Source organism: Cyprinus carpio, chromosome B15 (genome assembly GCF_018340385.1).
Source record: "Cyprinus carpio isolate SPL01 chromosome B15, ASM1834038v1, whole genome shotgun sequence".
In the NCBI taxonomy this organism is placed as follows: Eukaryota; Metazoa; Chordata; class Actinopteri; order Cypriniformes; family Cyprinidae; genus Cyprinus; species Cyprinus carpio.
Window position 1 is genome coordinate 12574817 of NC_056611.1, and position 18470 is coordinate 12593286.

General features: G+C 35.0%; 1 protein-coding gene across 1 annotated transcript; it reads left to right on the forward strand.

The window, feature by feature from the left end:
• The first annotated feature begins 374 nt into the window (after window positions 1-374).
• LOC109103120 (transcriptional adapter 2-alpha) lies at window positions 375-16756 on the forward strand. The gene is made up of 15 exons (XM_042739260.1): window positions 375-688; window positions 1248-1354; window positions 1440-1499; window positions 1756-1847; window positions 4238-4401; window positions 4942-5030; window positions 5125-5197; window positions 5985-6048; window positions 7288-7331; window positions 9766-9876; window positions 12656-12727; window positions 13097-13229; window positions 14131-14174; window positions 15979-16052; window positions 16154-16756. Exons 1-15 carry the CDS (start codon window positions 664-666, stop codon window positions 16337-16339), a joined length of 1338 nt encoding a protein of 445 aa, XP_042595194.1. The 5' UTR covers window positions 375-663; the 3' UTR covers window positions 16340-16756.
• Window positions 16757-18470: the final 1714 nt, after the last annotated feature.

Below are 18470 nucleotides of genomic sequence, written 5' to 3' on the forward strand. Positions count from 1 at the left end.
AGCCTGCTGCTGAACATACGTCATCATTAGCAAGAAATCCATAATAAATAAATAAAAGATACTTACGATGATGATCTGGTGGGATAGTGATGAAACCGAAAGATCTGGGCAATCTCCCAAAAGGTTGTACTAGCGCATAATATTTGTTGTACCTCATGCAAGATAAGTCTGATTATTATACACTTTAGGGGGCTGTGTACAGCACTGGAAGGTTTTTATTATTATTATTATTATTATTATTATTATTATTATTATTATTATTATTATTATGATTTATCAAAAATTAATTGCGCTGTCCAGGAGGTCTTAACTCAACTGAAAGTGACATGAACTACATGTGTTGGTCTGTGCGGGACAGATCATCTACCAGCAGGTGCCGCTGGGGGCGCTGTGGAAAACGTCACTTCCCCTCCTCATGGGATGTTCATTGAACTGCACGGATCAACACAGACCCACTGAAGTGTTTACATTTTCGGTCGTGTGCTAAAGTCAACATTAAATCTTAGTTTTTATTCACTCCTTTTAACGATGAGGCTTAATCCGCGTAACCGTTGAGTTTCCTTCATCAAAAAGCTGTAACGTTAATAATATCAACTGCATTCAAAACGATCGCAGAGAAGAGGAAGGTCTTACATTTTCCCTGATCACATCCTCATCTACAGCATGGATCGCCTGGCGTCTTTTGGAAGTAAGTACATGTTTAATAAATCACAGATCGGCTGTTCTTTCGAGGGCAGGTAACTAAATGAGAAGAAGAAACGGCTCTGACGTTAGTTACCGAATTTCACCATAGTAACGTAACTGGGCGCTAACAAAATTAAAATGTTTATTAAATGTGATAGTAATGATGATAAATAAAAGTTTAATTTTTTATTACATATATATATATATATATATATATATATATATATATATATATATATAGTTAAAAAAAAGTTTATTTTATTTTGTACAACTTTTAACTGTCAAAATAATATACTTTTATTTCTCATTAATTATGTTTTTCATTAATTCATTATTGTTCAGTAATAACTGTACAGCTATAATGTAACTCTTTAAATTTATGCCGTTTCATCTGTTTTAGGTAGATGACTTGACCATTGTGATATATTTTAATCAGTCAAATTCAATAAAATGGTTCTGTCATAACTGTGGTATGAAGCCGGAAACTGTTAGCATGTTTTTGGTACAAGATATATGTCTGTTGAAATGATAACTCTTGTAAATAAACCTCTATATCTCTTCAGATGATCCTTTCGATAAGCCTCCCTGTCGAGGATGTTCCTCATATCTCGTGGAGCCTTACATTAAATGTGCTGAATGTGGACCGTCACCTTTCCTCCTGTGTCTGCAGGTCTCATTACTCCCTAACTGCACAAAACATATACTCCCACTGTTCATTTAATGTGTACTATATGATTTAATCTCTCCTGTTGCAGTGCTTTACTAGAGGATACGAGTATAAAAAGCACCAGAGTGACCACAAGTATGAAATCATGGTAAAGAGAGCAGTTTGTATTTAAAAAATATAGTTTTTTATATGCAGACTGAATATTTAGATTTAAGATTTAAGTTAATAGTTGTTTTTAAACATTACTTAATCCAGTTTTTGTTATTATTATAAACTTTTTGTTATTATTTACATAACTTTAAAATATGTGTATCTGGATAAAATTGTGGATTTTTTTGTGCCTCATAACTTGTCCAATATTGTGCCCATAAATGACACATTTATTTTGATCTACTTTCTTCTAGACATCAGATTTTCCCGTGTTAGAGCCTGGTTGGACTGCGCAGGAGGAGATGGCTCTGTTAGAGGCCGTCATGGACTGTGGTTTTGGTAACTGGTCAGTGTATTTCATTACATCACATCTGCAACTCTACTTCTGCTGGTCTCAAAAGCATTTTAGTTCAGAGCAGAATGTCTTAAGTTCATAATCTCATGGCGTTAAATGTTGCATGCATTGTTAAAGGGATAGTTCACCCAAAAATGAAAATTCTGTAATTAATTACTCACCCTCATGTCGTTCCAAACCTGTAAGACCTTCGTTCATCTTCGGAACACAAATTAAGATATTTTTGATGCATTCCGAGAGCTTTCTGACCTTCCCATAGACAGCAATGTAATTACCACGATCAAGGTCCAGAAACGGTCGGTAAAATAATCCATGTGACATCAGGGGTTCAACCGTAAGTTTACGAAGCTACGAGAATACTTTTTGTATGCAAAGAAAACAAAAATAACAACTTTATTCAACAATTTATCTCCTCTGCATCACCCATTTCGGAGAGTATGCACTGAACATAAACAGCGTATGCTGTTCTGTGTCAGCTACGCCACACGGAAACGTTTGTGTTGTTTATGCTTTGATCTGAATGAAAACAATGTATCCGTGTTGTGCAGCTGGCACAGAACAACATACGTTGTTTATGTATGTGATACCCTCCAAAAGGAGGGGAGGAGACGAATTGTTGAATAAAAGTCATTATTTTTGTTTTCTTTGCGTATAAAAAGTATTCTCGTAGCTTTGTAAATTAACGGTTGAACCCCTGATGTCATATGGATTATTTTACCAATCTCCTTGCTATGTTTCTGGACCCTGACTGTGGTAATTATATTGCTGTCTATGGGAGGGTCAGAGAGCTCTCGGATTTCATCAAAAATATCTTAATTTGTGTTCTGAAGATGAACGAAGGACTTATGGGTTTAGAGCGACATGAGGGTGAGTGACAGAATTTTCATTTTTAGGTGAACTATCGCTTTAAAAATAAATATCTTTCTCAATATTTTTGTTATGTTTTCCAATACAAATAAACATCCTTAAATCAAGAAATATTTATTTCAAAAGCAAATTGAAAATATGACGTCTTGTTTTGTTTAAAATTGAACAAAATTCAGTTTATGCTTAAAATATAAACTAACATCTGTCAACGGGGTATTAAATCTTGTTTTTTTTTTTTTTTTTAATTATGTTGATTTTTCTGAGCCCATTGGCAGATGTTTGTTCTTGTTTTAATCATAAACTCAGTTCATTTTGATCAGTTTCACAGAAAGCATCTTATTTTTGTCATTTTGCTTGTCAGTTAAGTGTATCTTGATTTAGGACCTAATACCCTGTATTAGGTATTTTTGATAAATATGTGACCGATGTTGTTATTGTTAACTAATAACCATAACCATAGTAACCAGACACTAACAAATAAAAATACTCTGTAACTATTAGGGGTGTTACGGTATACATATTCGTACCGGAAATTTTCAGTACGGGTCTTTCGGTGCGGTACATATGTGTATCGAAAAAATACAGCATGTTTTAACCACTGCATGAGTTAAACTTCCAGGTTTATATACTGTTACGTTTGATAAGAAAACGACAGATCGCTGTAGAAACGCCTCAGATTAAACGGCAGCGTGGAGCGCGAGTAAGAGCGATCATCCCGTCCTCATTACTACTAATTTTAATGCGAAATATACATGAATGAACATCTCATGCTGGCATTATGTGCTATGTATGTTTGCAAACAATTTTATTAAGTGTTAATTATTATTTTTTTTAAATAAATAATAATTACATTTGCTATAAATGAAAACATTATAGTAATGTTAAAGGGCTCCACATAGTTTAAAGCAGAAACTGAGGTAGATTTTTTTTTTAAAATTGTAATTTAATTTATTTAAAGAAAGAGCAATTTAAATATAAAATTTGTGTAGTTTTTCCCGCTGCTGTACAGAAACCATACCGAACCATGACGTCAAAACCGAGGTACGTACTGAACCGTCATTTTTGTGTACCGTTACACCCCTAGTTACTACCATAGTTGTTTATAAATGTCCAAACCAAGGTATTTTCATGGTAGTTGTAGCAGCATGATATTTTTTAAATACAGTGGAATATAATGTAAAAACCATCGTTTATGAATTAAGCAATCATATTTTTATAAAATGTGTGACTAGAGTTGTTATTGTAAACTAAAACTATGAAAAAAAATGTTTTTGTTAGTTTAAATAAATTAAAAATAAAACTTAAGTTTAAGCTTAAGTACAAAAATTGCTAAGAAGTAAATAAAGCTGTCTATAAATATTTCACTAAAAAAAATACTAAACATGACAAAAGCACAGTAAAAATAAAATGAACTCTAAAATGATGAAAGTAAAAGCTAGTTCAAAAATATTAATAAATGCTATATACATAATAGTAAACAACACTGCTAATGGCATATCTGGGTGTTCCTTCAGGCAGGACGTGGCTTACCAGATGCGCACCAAGACCAAAGAGGAGTGTGAAGGGCACTACATGAAGAACTTCATCAACAACCCTCTGTTCTCCTCCACTCTGCTCAGTCTCAGACAGATGGAAGATCATCTGTCCCGGACAGCAGACACAGCCATTCCCTTTAAGCGTAAGTGAGCTCCAGAAACAAGCTACTGTTCTGTTCATTCAACTCTCAATATATATACACACAAGGTTTGAACAAAGTGTAATCATTCTAATAAAATGGCATTAAAATTGATACAGAAAACTTATTATGCTGTTTTTTAATGTAATGATTACTCTCTTCAGTGTCATCCTCCTTTAACACACTTAATGGACACTATGTGCACTTCCCTCTGGCTGTGAGCTGTGATTGGTTGATATCAGTCAGTCCATCTTTTCTGCAGGAAATCTGTTTTTGTTCTAATCTGTTCTTTCAGTGTGGCCGTTTGTGTTTGTCATCATGAGCTCAACAGCCCCTGCAGGCGCTGATTTATCACACTTTGGCCATACAGATAAACAGCATGAACACTAGATGAGATTGTCTGCTTTATTTTGTGTTTAAGGCAAATAAACCTACAGAGACCATTCTACAATATTGAAACTGTGACGATTGGTGTTTGTTTATGGTATATAAATCTCTGTTTAGTCAGTAGTAGTCAAGGATCGTGTCTTGTGTGTCTTTCAGCCACTGATGATCCTCCAAGGCCTTCTTTCGACTCTCAGGTGTCCAGAGATATGGCTGGATATATGCCGGCTCGAGCAGACTTCATGGAGGTGAGTGATCTATCGGGCTGTCTGTTGAAAACAAATTCATTTTTACATTATTCAAATCAACCCCCTCTCTCTTTTTGTCTCTATGTAAAATTAGGAGTTTGATAATTATGCTGAATGGGATTTGAAAGATATCGACTTTGTTGACGATGACTCTGATATTCTTCACGGTAAGTATATATTATAAAATACTTTTAAAAACAGCATTTTTTTTTACCTTTATTTTTTTAAAGAAAAAATCTAATAAATGTTACATTGATGTTTTCTGTTTGAAATAGAATATTTTTGAACATAGTCTTTGAATCATATACATATTAAAAACAATGCTTGTAAAAAAAAAAAAATGTTTTTATTTATTATTTTATAGTTGTTGTTTTTTTACATTACAATCTATCATCTATATATGAAGTTTTTAAAATGTTTTTGAAAGTAGTTGCTTGTCACTTAAGCTGTATGTATTATATATATATATTATTTATTTTTATTTATATATATATGGGGCAACAATTATATATGTTTATTATTTTATTTTTATTATTATTGCTGGGCAACAATTAAACGCATACAAAATAAATGTATTGTGTATATTTATTATGTATATATGAATACACACCCATGCAAGTATTTATTTAAGAAAAGTATGTTATGTTTACATATTAAATATATTTATATATCATATAAATTATATTAATATAAATATATACATGTAAATAATAGTAAAAATGTTGTTGTATGTTTTGGTCTTTATATATGCATAATAAATATACACTTTACACACATATTATATAAACTAAAACTTTTATTTTGGATACCATTAATCGCTATGGATATGATTAATCACATATATATATATATATTGCACGTATTAAAGTTTTTTTCCTTTTTACATTTTAATTGAATCACAGTACAGTGAATGCTGACTTGTTGTTAACCACTGTTTACCATACACTATTTCAGCACTGAAGGTTGCAGTAGTTGACATATATCACTCCAGACTTGAAGAGAGACAGCGGAGAAAGAAGTAGGAAAACATCTTGTACTGCCATAGAACAGCCACTCGAGGGCCTCATTTGTCTATTAAATTAAACCTAAAATGGTAGCATTCATTTTATTTCCTTTTAAAAAAATTTCATGATAAACAAAATACACACTATAGTGTTAAAATAACTACTAATTGAAGAATCCAGTCAAATTATCACATGCACATACAACCCACGGAAATGCATTACTTAGTTCATCATCTGGTGTGTAAAAATGTAACCTAATCCATAGCAACTGATCAGCCAGCCTGATTTTCACCAGCACAAACACAAACAGGTCTAGTGGTAACAGTAACAGTGTGTAAATCAGCATTAATGAGGCCTGGCTGCCCTGTAACGGACTAGTGGTATGTGTGTGAGCTTGACCTCAGCTCTGTGCTGAAGTGGAGCCTCAGCTGTCGTCTGAGATCTCCTGCAGAGCAGCAAACAGACCAGTGACCCTCCGCTTCCACACAACATCTGAGACCTGCACACCAGACGCCAGTCTCCCCGAACACACACCACACATGAGATGCTTTTCATAAAACATAGCCCATAGGTAAAATGTAGCAGCAAGCCAAGGCTGTGCATTATAGTCATTTTACCACAGTTAAGTCACATTTATTGTCTTCCTAAAGCAATTCTGTAGATGCTGTAAAGAATAGACTGTACATGATGGAAAATAACAGTAACAATAACATAAAATGAAATTACCATTGTTTTCAGGCCTAAGGGATGATGTGAAGTCATTGTAATGCACAGCCTCAAGTGATGTTGCTTTAATAAAATAGGGGTAAAACCAGTATGATAGTCACAAAATTAAAGTTTAAGAAGTTGCATTCTGTAGTAAAAATCACAAATAAACATTAACAAAAGAAATCCATTAACAAAATATTATAAACATGTTTACAGTCCCTAATTTAATTAATTTATTGTGTACTTGTTAAATAAGGTATTAATTTCTTTAAAAAAAACCTGTTTGAAAAAAAAATTAAATATAATTTTTTATGTTTCATATATTATATATATATATATATTTATATATATATATATATATATATATATATATATATATATATATATATATATATAAAACCTAATATCATGTACACTTGGATATATTTAGAGCCAGATCTGTTTTTTAATAGTCTATTTAAAGCTTATTAGTCAAGCTTAAGATCACTTTGAGTTTGATTTGCTTCTCGCAGAATACAGTGTGAAATGTGACAACTGTCTTTCAGGATCATTCGAGACCATGGCCTCATCAACCTACGCAAGTTTCAGAGTAAGACAACATCTTTTTTTTAAAACCCAATGTTGTGCATCATATTAGCCAAGTGCTCTTGCCATTCTCTCGTGTACTCCGTTGTGTATGTGAGGTTGTAAAGTATGTTCCTCATGCAGGTAGTTGCAGGTTGCTTTCAATGCACAGACCAGAAGTTACTGCCACAAGATAACCCTTCCTGACCTTCAATAACACGAGCCATCTGTGCCAAATGTTTACAATGAGTGCCAGAATACAGCGATCCCAGATCAGCACTGATCCCAGAGCTGTTTTCGCCAGCTGTGATTGCTCCCCTATGAATAGTTTGGCATGAAATGAACATTTCGACTGTAATGACAAAGGAGATTGCATCTTTACGAGCTTTTATTGATCCATGCCCTCTGGGCACCGTGTCGCTTCTCTCAGTAAATAGAAACCCATCCCTATCTATTTCCCCCTGGACATTTCGGCTGGCCAGCCGTTTTCGATAGGAATACGCTTATCCAATTATTTCCTCTTTGCATGGAAGCAGAGAAATCCAATCAGGTTTGCGTGTTTTCCTGAGACGTATTGAGTGTTTGTGATGTCCTCCTCATCTCCCTGCACTCTCAAGACAAAAGCAAGGCGATAGTTACCGTGGCACTGCAGACTTGTTGTCATGGAGACTGCAAGAAAGTGTCTGTGTGTGTGTGTGTGTGTGTGTGTGTGTGTGTGTGTGTGTGTGTGTGTGTGTGTGTGTGTGTGTGTGTGTGTGTGTGTTGCAAGTGATAATGGAAGCAGTGACCAAGACCTGATGGCTCGCAGCGGTGTTGGTTTATCCCCAGTTCAAGAGAGCAAGACAGCTTGACCTGGCTGTGTCTCGTATCCCATCAGCCACTGCTGCACAGAAGGCACTGATATTGTAGTTTGATACATCTTGACTGATATGTGTGTGTGTGTGTGTGTGTGTGTGTGTGTGTGTGTGTGTGTGTGTGTGTGTATATATATGATTTTTATAAAGTGAAAGGGAGAGGTGTGTGTTTCTGGGTAACATCTCGGCAAGCTAGCGGAGGCAGAATATCACACCTCAAGCTCACCCACATAGCAGCTTTCTCTTTCTATCTCTCTCGCTCGGTAGCAGCAGGGCTGATTGCTGATAGTGGCGCTCGCTCAACCCTTCCAAGCAAGCTGAGCTTCAGTGGTGGGTGAAGAACCATCAGGGACAGTTTCTCAGGGCCACTCGGCACAGCTGGACTCTTGATACATTGCTTTTAGCATTTGCTTTTCAAACAAAGCCAATCAAATGCAGCTTTTTTGATGTAGCAGGTTAGCTATGTTCTAGACCTAGACATCATTTTAGGGCAAACATATCCTTAAAGTGTAACCTGATCGATTTTCAACCCGCTTTGTATTATTTGAGTGGCAGTGGTATATGTTAATGAACAATGTTTAGTTATTCTCTCTGTTACATGGGTATAGACATTTATGTTTATTTGTTAGCAAAACTTTCTACAATTTGATATGATTCTTTAGGGTCTTAATGAAAAGTCTATAACATACTTTTGGTTAAAATTTCCCAATGGTAGTGTAAAACAACACCCTTTTTACCCTGTTAAAAACAGCTCTGTTTTCAGCAAGCCGTTTCAGTGCATGTTCCCTTAAATGCTAATGAGCTCTGCTCACCCCGAAAGATGAATGCACATAAACACCACCACAAAGTCACAAATTATTATATATTTTTTTCATTTGCAATAAAGTGTCTTTTACAAAATACCATAGTATTGTACAAATATTAAATTGAAATTAAATTTACAGCACTATAATAAATTGAATAAAACCATAAAAAAAGCTAAATTGTCAGCGCTTTACATTTTTTTTATTTGTTTAATAAAACCATAAAAAAGCTAAATATTCAGAGATGTTGCTTAATTTTATGCTGAAAAGATACACTGCCATTGTTTAGACAAATGTATTCTTCCTAACTCATAAATTGAACCCAGATGTTATGTTCTTGAACGCAGTTTAAATGTGTTAGCCAAGTGTCATAAAAGCTCAAAATATACTTCAGTTTCGACACAAATGCTGTGTTCGGCTGAGCACATAACTTTCAAAGTAAGCTCCATTTTATATTAAGCCTTTGTTTCATTCAATATTGAAAAAAAAAATCAAGTTAATGGTCCAAATTTTATCAAATATGTATGTTTGTTCTGTTTTTGTGATTCTAAGAGTGCTGTTAGCTAAGCTGCATGCTAATATCAAGCTATTGGAAACAATCGTCATTTGAGTTTCCTGTGCTCTTTGCATGAGGGTGCTGTTTACCAAATCAGTCACTTATAAGGTTTCATTTCATATAGGATGCTGACTTCGAAGGTAGCTGCCCATGTAGACGAGAAGGTTGTCAAGAAGGATTTAGAACAGAGCCATTGTGTTTTATTTACTTCATCAAATTGATTGTGCGCTTCTGTTGTGTTTTCAGTTCTGGAGAGACGTTATCCTAAGGAAGTGCAGGACCTTTATGATGTCATGAGGCGCTTTGCACGTGTGGTGGGTCCCATAGAGCATGACAAGTTCATTGAGAGTCACGCCTGTGAGTACTTAACTCTCTTTTTGCACACTTGATGTATAGGATGTCATAATTTTGGTCTTTATATACAGTCGTGGCCAAAAGTTTTGAGAATTACATAAATATTGGAAATTGGAAAAGTTGCTGCTTAAGTTTTTATAATAGCAATTTGCCCTTCGTAGTTGCTGAAAATTTTTTTAATTTGTTAAATATTGAAAATTAACTTAATCCCAAAAAAACCTTTCCACTGCATTTCATTCCTCTCATTAAAGGACCTGCTGAGATCATTTCAGTAATCATCTTGTTAACTCAGGTGAGAATGTTGATGAGCACAAGGCTGGAGATCATTATGTCAGGCTGACTGGGTTAGAATGGCAGACTTTACATGTTAAAAGGAGGGTGATGCTTGAAATCATTGTTCTTCCATTGTTAACCATGGTGACCTGCAAAGAAACGCGTGCAGCCATCATTGCGTTGCATAAAAAATGGCTTCACAGGCAAGGATATTGTGGCTACTAAGATTGCACCTAAATCAACAATTTATAGGTTCATCAAGAACTTCAAGGAAAGAGGTTCAATTCTTGTAAAGAAGGCTTCAGGGCGTCCAAGAAAGTCCAGCAAGCGCCAGGATCGTCTCCTAAAGAGGATTCAGCTGCGGGATCGGAGTGCCACCAGTGCAGAGCTTGCTCAGGAATGGCAGCAGGCAGGTGTGAGCGCATCTGCACGCAGAGTGAGGCGAAGACTTTTTGGAAGATGGCCTGGTGTCAAGAAGGGCAGCAAAGAAGCCACTTCTCTCCAAAAAAAAACATCAGGGACAGATTGATCTTCTGCAGAAAGTATAGTGAATGGACTGCTGAGGACTGGGGCAAAGTCATATTCTCCTATGAAGCCCCTTTCCGATTGTTTGGGGCATCTGGAAAAAGGCTTGTCCGGAGAAGAAAAGGTGAGCGCTACCATCAGTCCTGTGTCATGCCAACAGTAAAGCATCCTGACACCATTCATGTGTGGGGTTGCTTCTCATCCAAGGGAGTGGGCTCACTCACAATTCTGCCCAAAAACACAGGCATGAATAAAGAATGGTACCAAAACACCCTCCAACAGCAACTTCTTCCAACAACCCAACAACAGTTTGGTGAAGAACAATGCATTTTTCAGCACGATGGAGCACCGTGCCATAAGGCAAAAGTGATAACTAAGTGGCTTGGGGACCAGAATGTTGAAATTTTGGGTCCATGGCCTGGAAACTCCCCAGATCTTAATCCCATTGAGAACTTGTGGTCAATCCTCAAGAGGCGGGTGGACAAACAAAAACCCACTAATTCTGACAAACTCCAAGAAGTTATTATGAAAGAATGGGTTGCTATCAGTCAGGATTTGGCCCAGAAGTTGATTGAGAGCATGCCCAGTCAAATTGCAGAGGTCCTGAAAAAGAAGGGCCAACACTGCAAATAGTGACTCTTTGCATAAATGTCATGTAATTGTCGATAAATCCTTTGAAATGTATGAAGTGCTTGTAATTATATTTCAGTACATCACAGAAACAACTGAAACAAAGATCTAAAAGCAGTTTAGCAGTAAACTTTTGGGAAACTTTACTTTCATATTCTGTTTATCCAGGATGAGTCAAGCCTTGTGTTTTGTGGTTTAATGAGCGTGTGCAGGACAGTTCGGGTTAGATCAGGGGTGTCAAAAACATACTGCCCGCGGGCCGAATAAGGCCCACAGAGGTGTCCAATCTGGCCCTCGGGATGATTTAAACAATAATATAAAATAATAAAAAAATCTGATCAATTTGAAAATTAAATAAAATTTATTCAGTACAATATATTTAAAGCAGAACAAATTGCTAATTTATTTACATTGATGTTAGACCTCGGCAGTCTGGACACCTAACATGCACGTTTTAAAATGGCACCAGAATCTCAAAAATGTAAGAAATTTGTTTTTAATATTTAAATCATGATAGTTAAGTAATGTCTAACTATGACAAGAGTGTTGCTTTCCCGAATGACAACATGATCGCAAATGAATTGATTTTATACAACAGCTCAACAAACAAGATGCTAGTATTAAGTGTGTTATATTAGTCACAATGCTGTCTGTTTATCTCTGTTTCGGCAAGACAAAGTTTTTAACAAAGCCGAAGTAAGACCAATTGTGCGTCTCCGAGCAGGACTGTGTATTTTGTTACTGAATGAATCTGTGTTTTTGAACAAATCATTTGAGTCAATGATTCAGTGGCCCATTCATAAAGACAATCACTAGTTTAGTTTCTAAACGAATCAGCCGTTTTGAGTGAAGGATTCAATGGAGCACTCATTAAGACGGAGACTTGCTGCCACCTACTGGTGGCTTGAGAGTCATATTTATTTATCCATGACAGGCTTAAACCAACCAAGGTGCAAAAACATGCTCTGCAAAATATGGTAATTATCACTATCAAAAAAAATAATAATAATCATTTTTTGTAAAAATTGCACACCCCCAAAATAACCATCATCTTTAAAAAAAAGTTTTTTCTAGATTTTTTAGTAAATTATATTGTAGTTTGTATAGTTAATATTAATGTAATTGTGAGGAAAATAGGGTTTAACAAAAGGTAATTCGGCCCGCACAAGGGGACATTTTCTCCGATCCGGCCCCCAACCTTAAATGAGTTTGACACCCCTGGGTTAGATGAACAAGCTCCCACGTCATCTGCCAGCGCTGAGTCTGAGTTCAGTCTGTCCGCCCCAGTAGTTTGAATCAGTCAGGGTGAAAAGTTCACCGCTCCATCTGCTGTGTCTCTCTCTCTCATTCACAGTGGAGTTTGAGCTGAGGAGGGAGATCCGCAGACTGCAGGAGTACAGGAGAGAGGGAATACAGTCCTTCTGTGGTAAGATGCACCCTCAGGAATGTATCATGGGAGGTAGCCTAAATCAAACGAGGTTAAAGGGATAGTTCACCCAAAATTTAAAATGTCCTGTTAATTTACTCACCCTCAGGCCTTCCAAGATGTAGGTGCACACAGTTGCAGCTAAACATTTTCTTTAGTGTTATATCTACATCCTGGGTGGCCTGAGGGTTAGTAAATTAACAGCAAATTTTTGGGTGTACTATCCCTTTAAATTAAACAGTCAGCAAGTGAGTATTTCGCTACAAAAATGACAGATCCATCTGAATATGGTCTGTGTTATTGTTAATAAGGCGTCACATTTGATAGCTTTTCTCAGAGCTGGTCTGACATCTGTCATCTGGCCTGCAGGTGCTAAAGTGTACGAGAGAGTGAAACGCATACGAGAGGACGAGCGCAGGAAGAGGAACATGCTGTGTGACGTCCTGCAGTACATTCACGACGCTCGTGCGTGCCAGCAGTGGCTCCACAAACAGGCTGCCATGTAAGAGCTCTTCATTAATGCCAACATACTCGCTCTCTATACTACATCTTATTACAATACTGCATTACAGTTTAGTTTTGTAATTAGTACAAACGTTTTATGTAACTAATTCAACTCAAAATGACTAACTAAAACCACTATGTTGCTGAACACTGAAGTATTATAATAAAAAGATAATGTTATAAAATGAATAAATGTTATAAATATCGTAATATATTTTATATTAATCTGTATATAAAATAAGTCTCTTAAGCTCACCATAACTGCAATTATTTAATCAAAAATACAATAACACTGTAATATTGTGAAATGTTATTGCAGTTTAAAATAATTGAATTCTATTTTAATATATTTTAAAATATAGTTTATTCCTGTGATGATAAAACTGAATTTTCAGCATCGTTATTCTAATGTGCTGAAGTCTTTTGAACAGTGGTGTATAATAAAAGACACATAAAAAAAAACTTACTCTTATTCCAGCATGACATGAGCACTCCATAACTCATGGTTATAATGTTATTGTAATATTGATTTCTACTATTATTTTTAATATTTCATTGTTGCCATGAAAGGACTGCTGTTTCTTTTAGGTGTAGTTTCATATTCTGTTTATTAGTATCACATATGTGTTTCAGGTTTCTTTCTGCCTTCAGGTGCACAGTGTATTCTCATTTAAAGAACTCGTGGGTATTTGGCAGTCGGTTTGTTAGCTTCACAAAATTTGTTGTTGGTATTCAGCAAAAGTAGACAAAGTAAAAATGAATGATGAATCAGGCGCTCTATTTATATTTTATTTTGCTGAGAACCCCAAGAGCCCCAGCCAGTGTTTCAGAGATGTTTGTGTGAATAATGTTTTGCTTAGCTGAAGCGGCTGTTGGCTGACTGTGTTTCTCTCTCGCAGTGATGCAGGAATCACTCCTGTGGTCACCACTATCACTACCTCAGGTACAGTGCTGCTTATTTCCTCCATTTTTCACGCCATGTCTCCTCTCCTCCACTCAAGTCTCCTTTTGCAATCTTTGTGATGTCCTCTTCAGCCGTGAAGCCGCAGGCTCAAACACACTAAATCTATTTTGAGATGCACCGCTGTAAATACGTGCAGCAAAAAAAGAAGCCACTCACATCTCTTTGTGTTTCTCTCGTACTTTCACATTTTCTCTTTTTGTCACTTCACTGCACAACTAGGACATATTTGAATGCATATGAATCTGATCAGACACTTTTGGCTTTACGCGGACGTTCAGGCGATTTTGGATTTTGCTGATACTGATATATAAATTGGAAGAGGAGTTATTTTTAAATCATGTTTTAAATCAATTATTGAAATCCCCATTTCTCATAGCCGTTTACACTAGTCAGCATTTGAAGTGGATCAAAACCTTTCATCAAAGTTGTCCTTAAACCTAAAACCAAAATGTGTTCTTGTCTTAGGACAACTTTGATTAACTTTTTTGATCCGCTTCAAATGTTGACTTTATATATATATATATATATATATATATATATATATATATATATATATATATATATATATATATATATATATTAACGGGTAATGAGAAATTACTAGGCAAAAATCTGTTTTTATGCATGAATTGCAATTTTTTTATGATGATTTAAGGCTCTTAATAAAAATGTTAACATAATACTAAGTAGCATTATTAGTATTATTATTATTAATTAAGTACCTTAATGGGAAATTAATTTTGAAAATAATGTCATAAAAATAATTTTAAAATGTAAAAATTGTTTTATTTATGCATTAAATGCCAACAATTATTTATTTGTTGGCATTTTGTAATCATACTTTTGTTATGATTATAATAATATAATAGAAATTAGTATTATTATTAATTATTTTATTGTTAGTAGTAGTATTTACTATTAACTAACAGTTAACTATGACTTTTTTGTGATTATTAAATGTACTCTGACATTTTCATGACTATTCTAGATATAATATATGCATTATATATTTTTATATTATTTAATGCATATTAATGCATATTATGGTATATAATTTATATTATAAAATTGCATTGTAGAATATGCAATTATTATATTGTGATTGTGTTATTATATTGTAAAATATACAACACAGTATTTACTGTACTACTTTTATTAAAATTGGAAAATTGTTTTTACAGTAATAAGAGTAAAAAGAATTACAAAACCCAAAAATAAAATGACTGTACTCATTACATTACATACAGAAAAAAAATTGGTGGAAATTGTCATGAAAATAATTTTACAATTCAGAAGTAATGTTATTAAACAAGTTTATTTTCATCATGCAAAGTGCAATATATTATTTTTTATTTTTAATAAATACTTTTATTGTTAGAAGTAGTAAGAACAGTGACAATAAATTGCTTATTTACTAATTTTTACTAACTAACAATTAAATATGACTGGCCTCAATAAAATCCTAATTTTGTGTTTATTAATAGTAAGGTAGTTGATCAGTTTTGGTATGGGGTACAATTAAGGGATCTAGAATGTAATCATGCAGAATGTGCTTTATAAGAAATAATAAACACCCAGTATGTCAGTATGCTAATAAACAGCTAGTTAATAGTGAGAACTGGTCCCTTAACTAAAGGCAGCATAACATTCAAGAAACTGTGGTAAAACCACTGTAATGCACAGTCCTGTGGCTTATTGCTTTGCTCAGTTATTTGTTACTAGATTACCTGCTGACTGCTCTTGATGAGGAGAATCTGAATGATCTCAATCGTCTGATCCACAGGCAGAAGAAGCGCACCTCCTCTCAACCTAACAGGACTGCCTGGCACTGAGAAACTCAACGAGAGAGAAAAAGAGGTTTGGAAATCTTGATTTTCCTTCTGGCACGAGCTCATTTCGAAGACATCTGCCTCATTGATATGATATAATGGATCATAAACGATTCTCTCATCCCTCAGTTATGTCAGGTGGTTCGTCTGGTGCCTGGGGCGTATCTGGAGTACAAACAGGCCCTGCTGAACGAGTGCCGGCGGCAGGGGGGTCTACGGCTGGCACAGGCCCGATCGCTCATCAAGATAGATGTCAACAAGACACGCAAAATCTATGATTTCCTTATCAAAGAGGGCTACATCAATAAGGCTTAGTGCTGATTGAACTGCTGCAAGGACATCTGATAGATGAAGAATCATACTCGTTGTGGATCATTCATGTTGAGAATGAGCAATGAGAGATGACAGGTTTGAAGTACTTTATTTAAAGTCATTCATTCCTTACTAATCTGCACCTGTTTGTTTTTGAAAGACTGACAGGGTGCTCCTTTAAAGCTGTGTTTAGGACCATATAAGTTAATAGTTGTGTAAAAAGACTGCTGCTGTTTGTACTGGTGAGAATATCTCACTCTAATATTGAGTGTCATTTTATTTCATTTTATTTGTCTACATGCCCTTAAAATTGTCGATTAATTTTTGAACTCTGGAATTGTTAGATGAATGTCACAAGGTCTTTGAAGAACATTTAAATCACAAAATCAACATAAATAATAATTTGTTTCTCAAAGAAAATGAAGCCTGTTTTATTATTATTATTATTGCTGTTGTTTATTATTAAATGTACTGTGACATTTTCATGACAATTCTGCATATGGTATATTTTTTCTGAGGAAAAAATATCATTCATAAAATTACATTTTATAGTATGCAATTATTATATTGTGACTATATAATTATATTGAAAAATGTACTGTACTGCTTTTATTATTAAAAATGAAAAGTTGTTTTCACAGTTTTAAGAGTATCCCAAAAGTTAAATGACTGTACTCATTACATCAGTGAAAAATTGGTGGGAAATTATCAGAAATAATTTTGTTACAGATTTGAGGTACAGTTTTGATAAATAAAAAATACCACAGCGCATTAATTTACTAAGTACTGAAATATAGGAAAAAATTAGAAAAGCAAAAAGCGTTTTTTGTTTGTTTGTTTTTTATAATTAAAATGCCCCATTACGGATTTTTGAAAATTACCTTTTATGCAGTGTGTAACACAGCTCTAAGTGAATGAAAACGTCCTGCAAAGTTTCAAATCTGAAAGTGTACCATGTATAAAGTTATCTCTCAAAAGAAAGAGTTGACTCTGAATCATTGAAACGAGTTGTCTTTAAAATGAATCCCAGGCTTATATAGCATATAGCCCGCCCACTTGTTGGTCTTTTCACATCTTTCCCACTAGATGAAAATAGTTGTTTTAGCAGCACTGTGCTCACAAACGCTGTTTATCAGGCATTACAGGAATGATGCAATGAAAATGAGACCAATCGGACCCAATCACCGCAGATTAGCATCACGCAAAAGAGGGGTTTGGAAAAATTAATCGTTGAGTGAATCGTTTGGGAGTCATTGAGCAAGTAAGGTAAAAATAAATGCATATTATAAGACAATGAATGTGTTTTTTGACCTTGCATGCATGTCAACTTGGAATGTTGTTGGGGACTCCCAAAACCAAAATATGAATGTTTCATAACCCATAATAGGGACACTTTAAACACTGTGTCATCAGAGTTGGTATGTGTCTTTATCAGACACTTGCACTTAACATTTTATTAAAATCAAGCTCAAATGGAGTTAACAAGGTTTTTGACCAACAAATGACGGAGATCTGTGTTTTGTCTGTCATTACAACAACCGTATCTGAGGCATTATATGCTTTCATCAACTTACAGGTTATAACATCCATTGTAGCTATATGGGCGCTTAGTTTTTCTTGTCGTTTAATACACTTGGCCAATATCTCATGATATAGACGGTATGATATTTAAAACGTATCCTACAAAAGTAGCCTACATTGGTTACAACTAGACGGCAAAAGCAATTCTCTGCTCTTCAAACACAAAAAACATGAGCCTTTACAGACATAGTGTCTTAGTTAAGAAAACGCTGTACTTATTCAAACATCAGTTATTTATTATTTACCCTTGCATTGCGAACAAGCCGACATCTGTCTCCAGTCTGTGTGCGGTGCTTCATTCTGGAGGCGGGGTGAAGTTACGAGGTTTCACTGACAGTTTGAGGATCCGTATCGTTACAAAGTCTAGTGACAAGCTCTTTTAATGCTTTTCATTGGTTAAATATTTGTAAAACCCTCAAGCAGACATAAGGAAGACCAATAGCAGTGATATAAAACAATAATAAGGAAATATAATAGAGAGTTTGGATTTTCCACAGCACATGTCACTGGGCTAGTGAATGGCGACTGCCGCCCTGCACTTGTTGGTCGGTTA

Coding starts and splice junctions, on each gene's coding strand:
- LOC109103120 (XM_042739260.1), top strand. CDS start 664: ATGGATCGCCTGGCGTCTTTTGGAA. Junction 5,031..5,124: donor CTCGAGCAGACTTCATGGAG/GTGAGTGATCTA, acceptor ATGTAAAATTAG/GAGTTTGATAATTATGCTGA. Junction 6,049..7,287: donor GAGAGACAGCGGAGAAAGAA/GTAGGAAAACAT, acceptor ACTGTCTTTCAG/GATCATTCGAGACCATGGCC.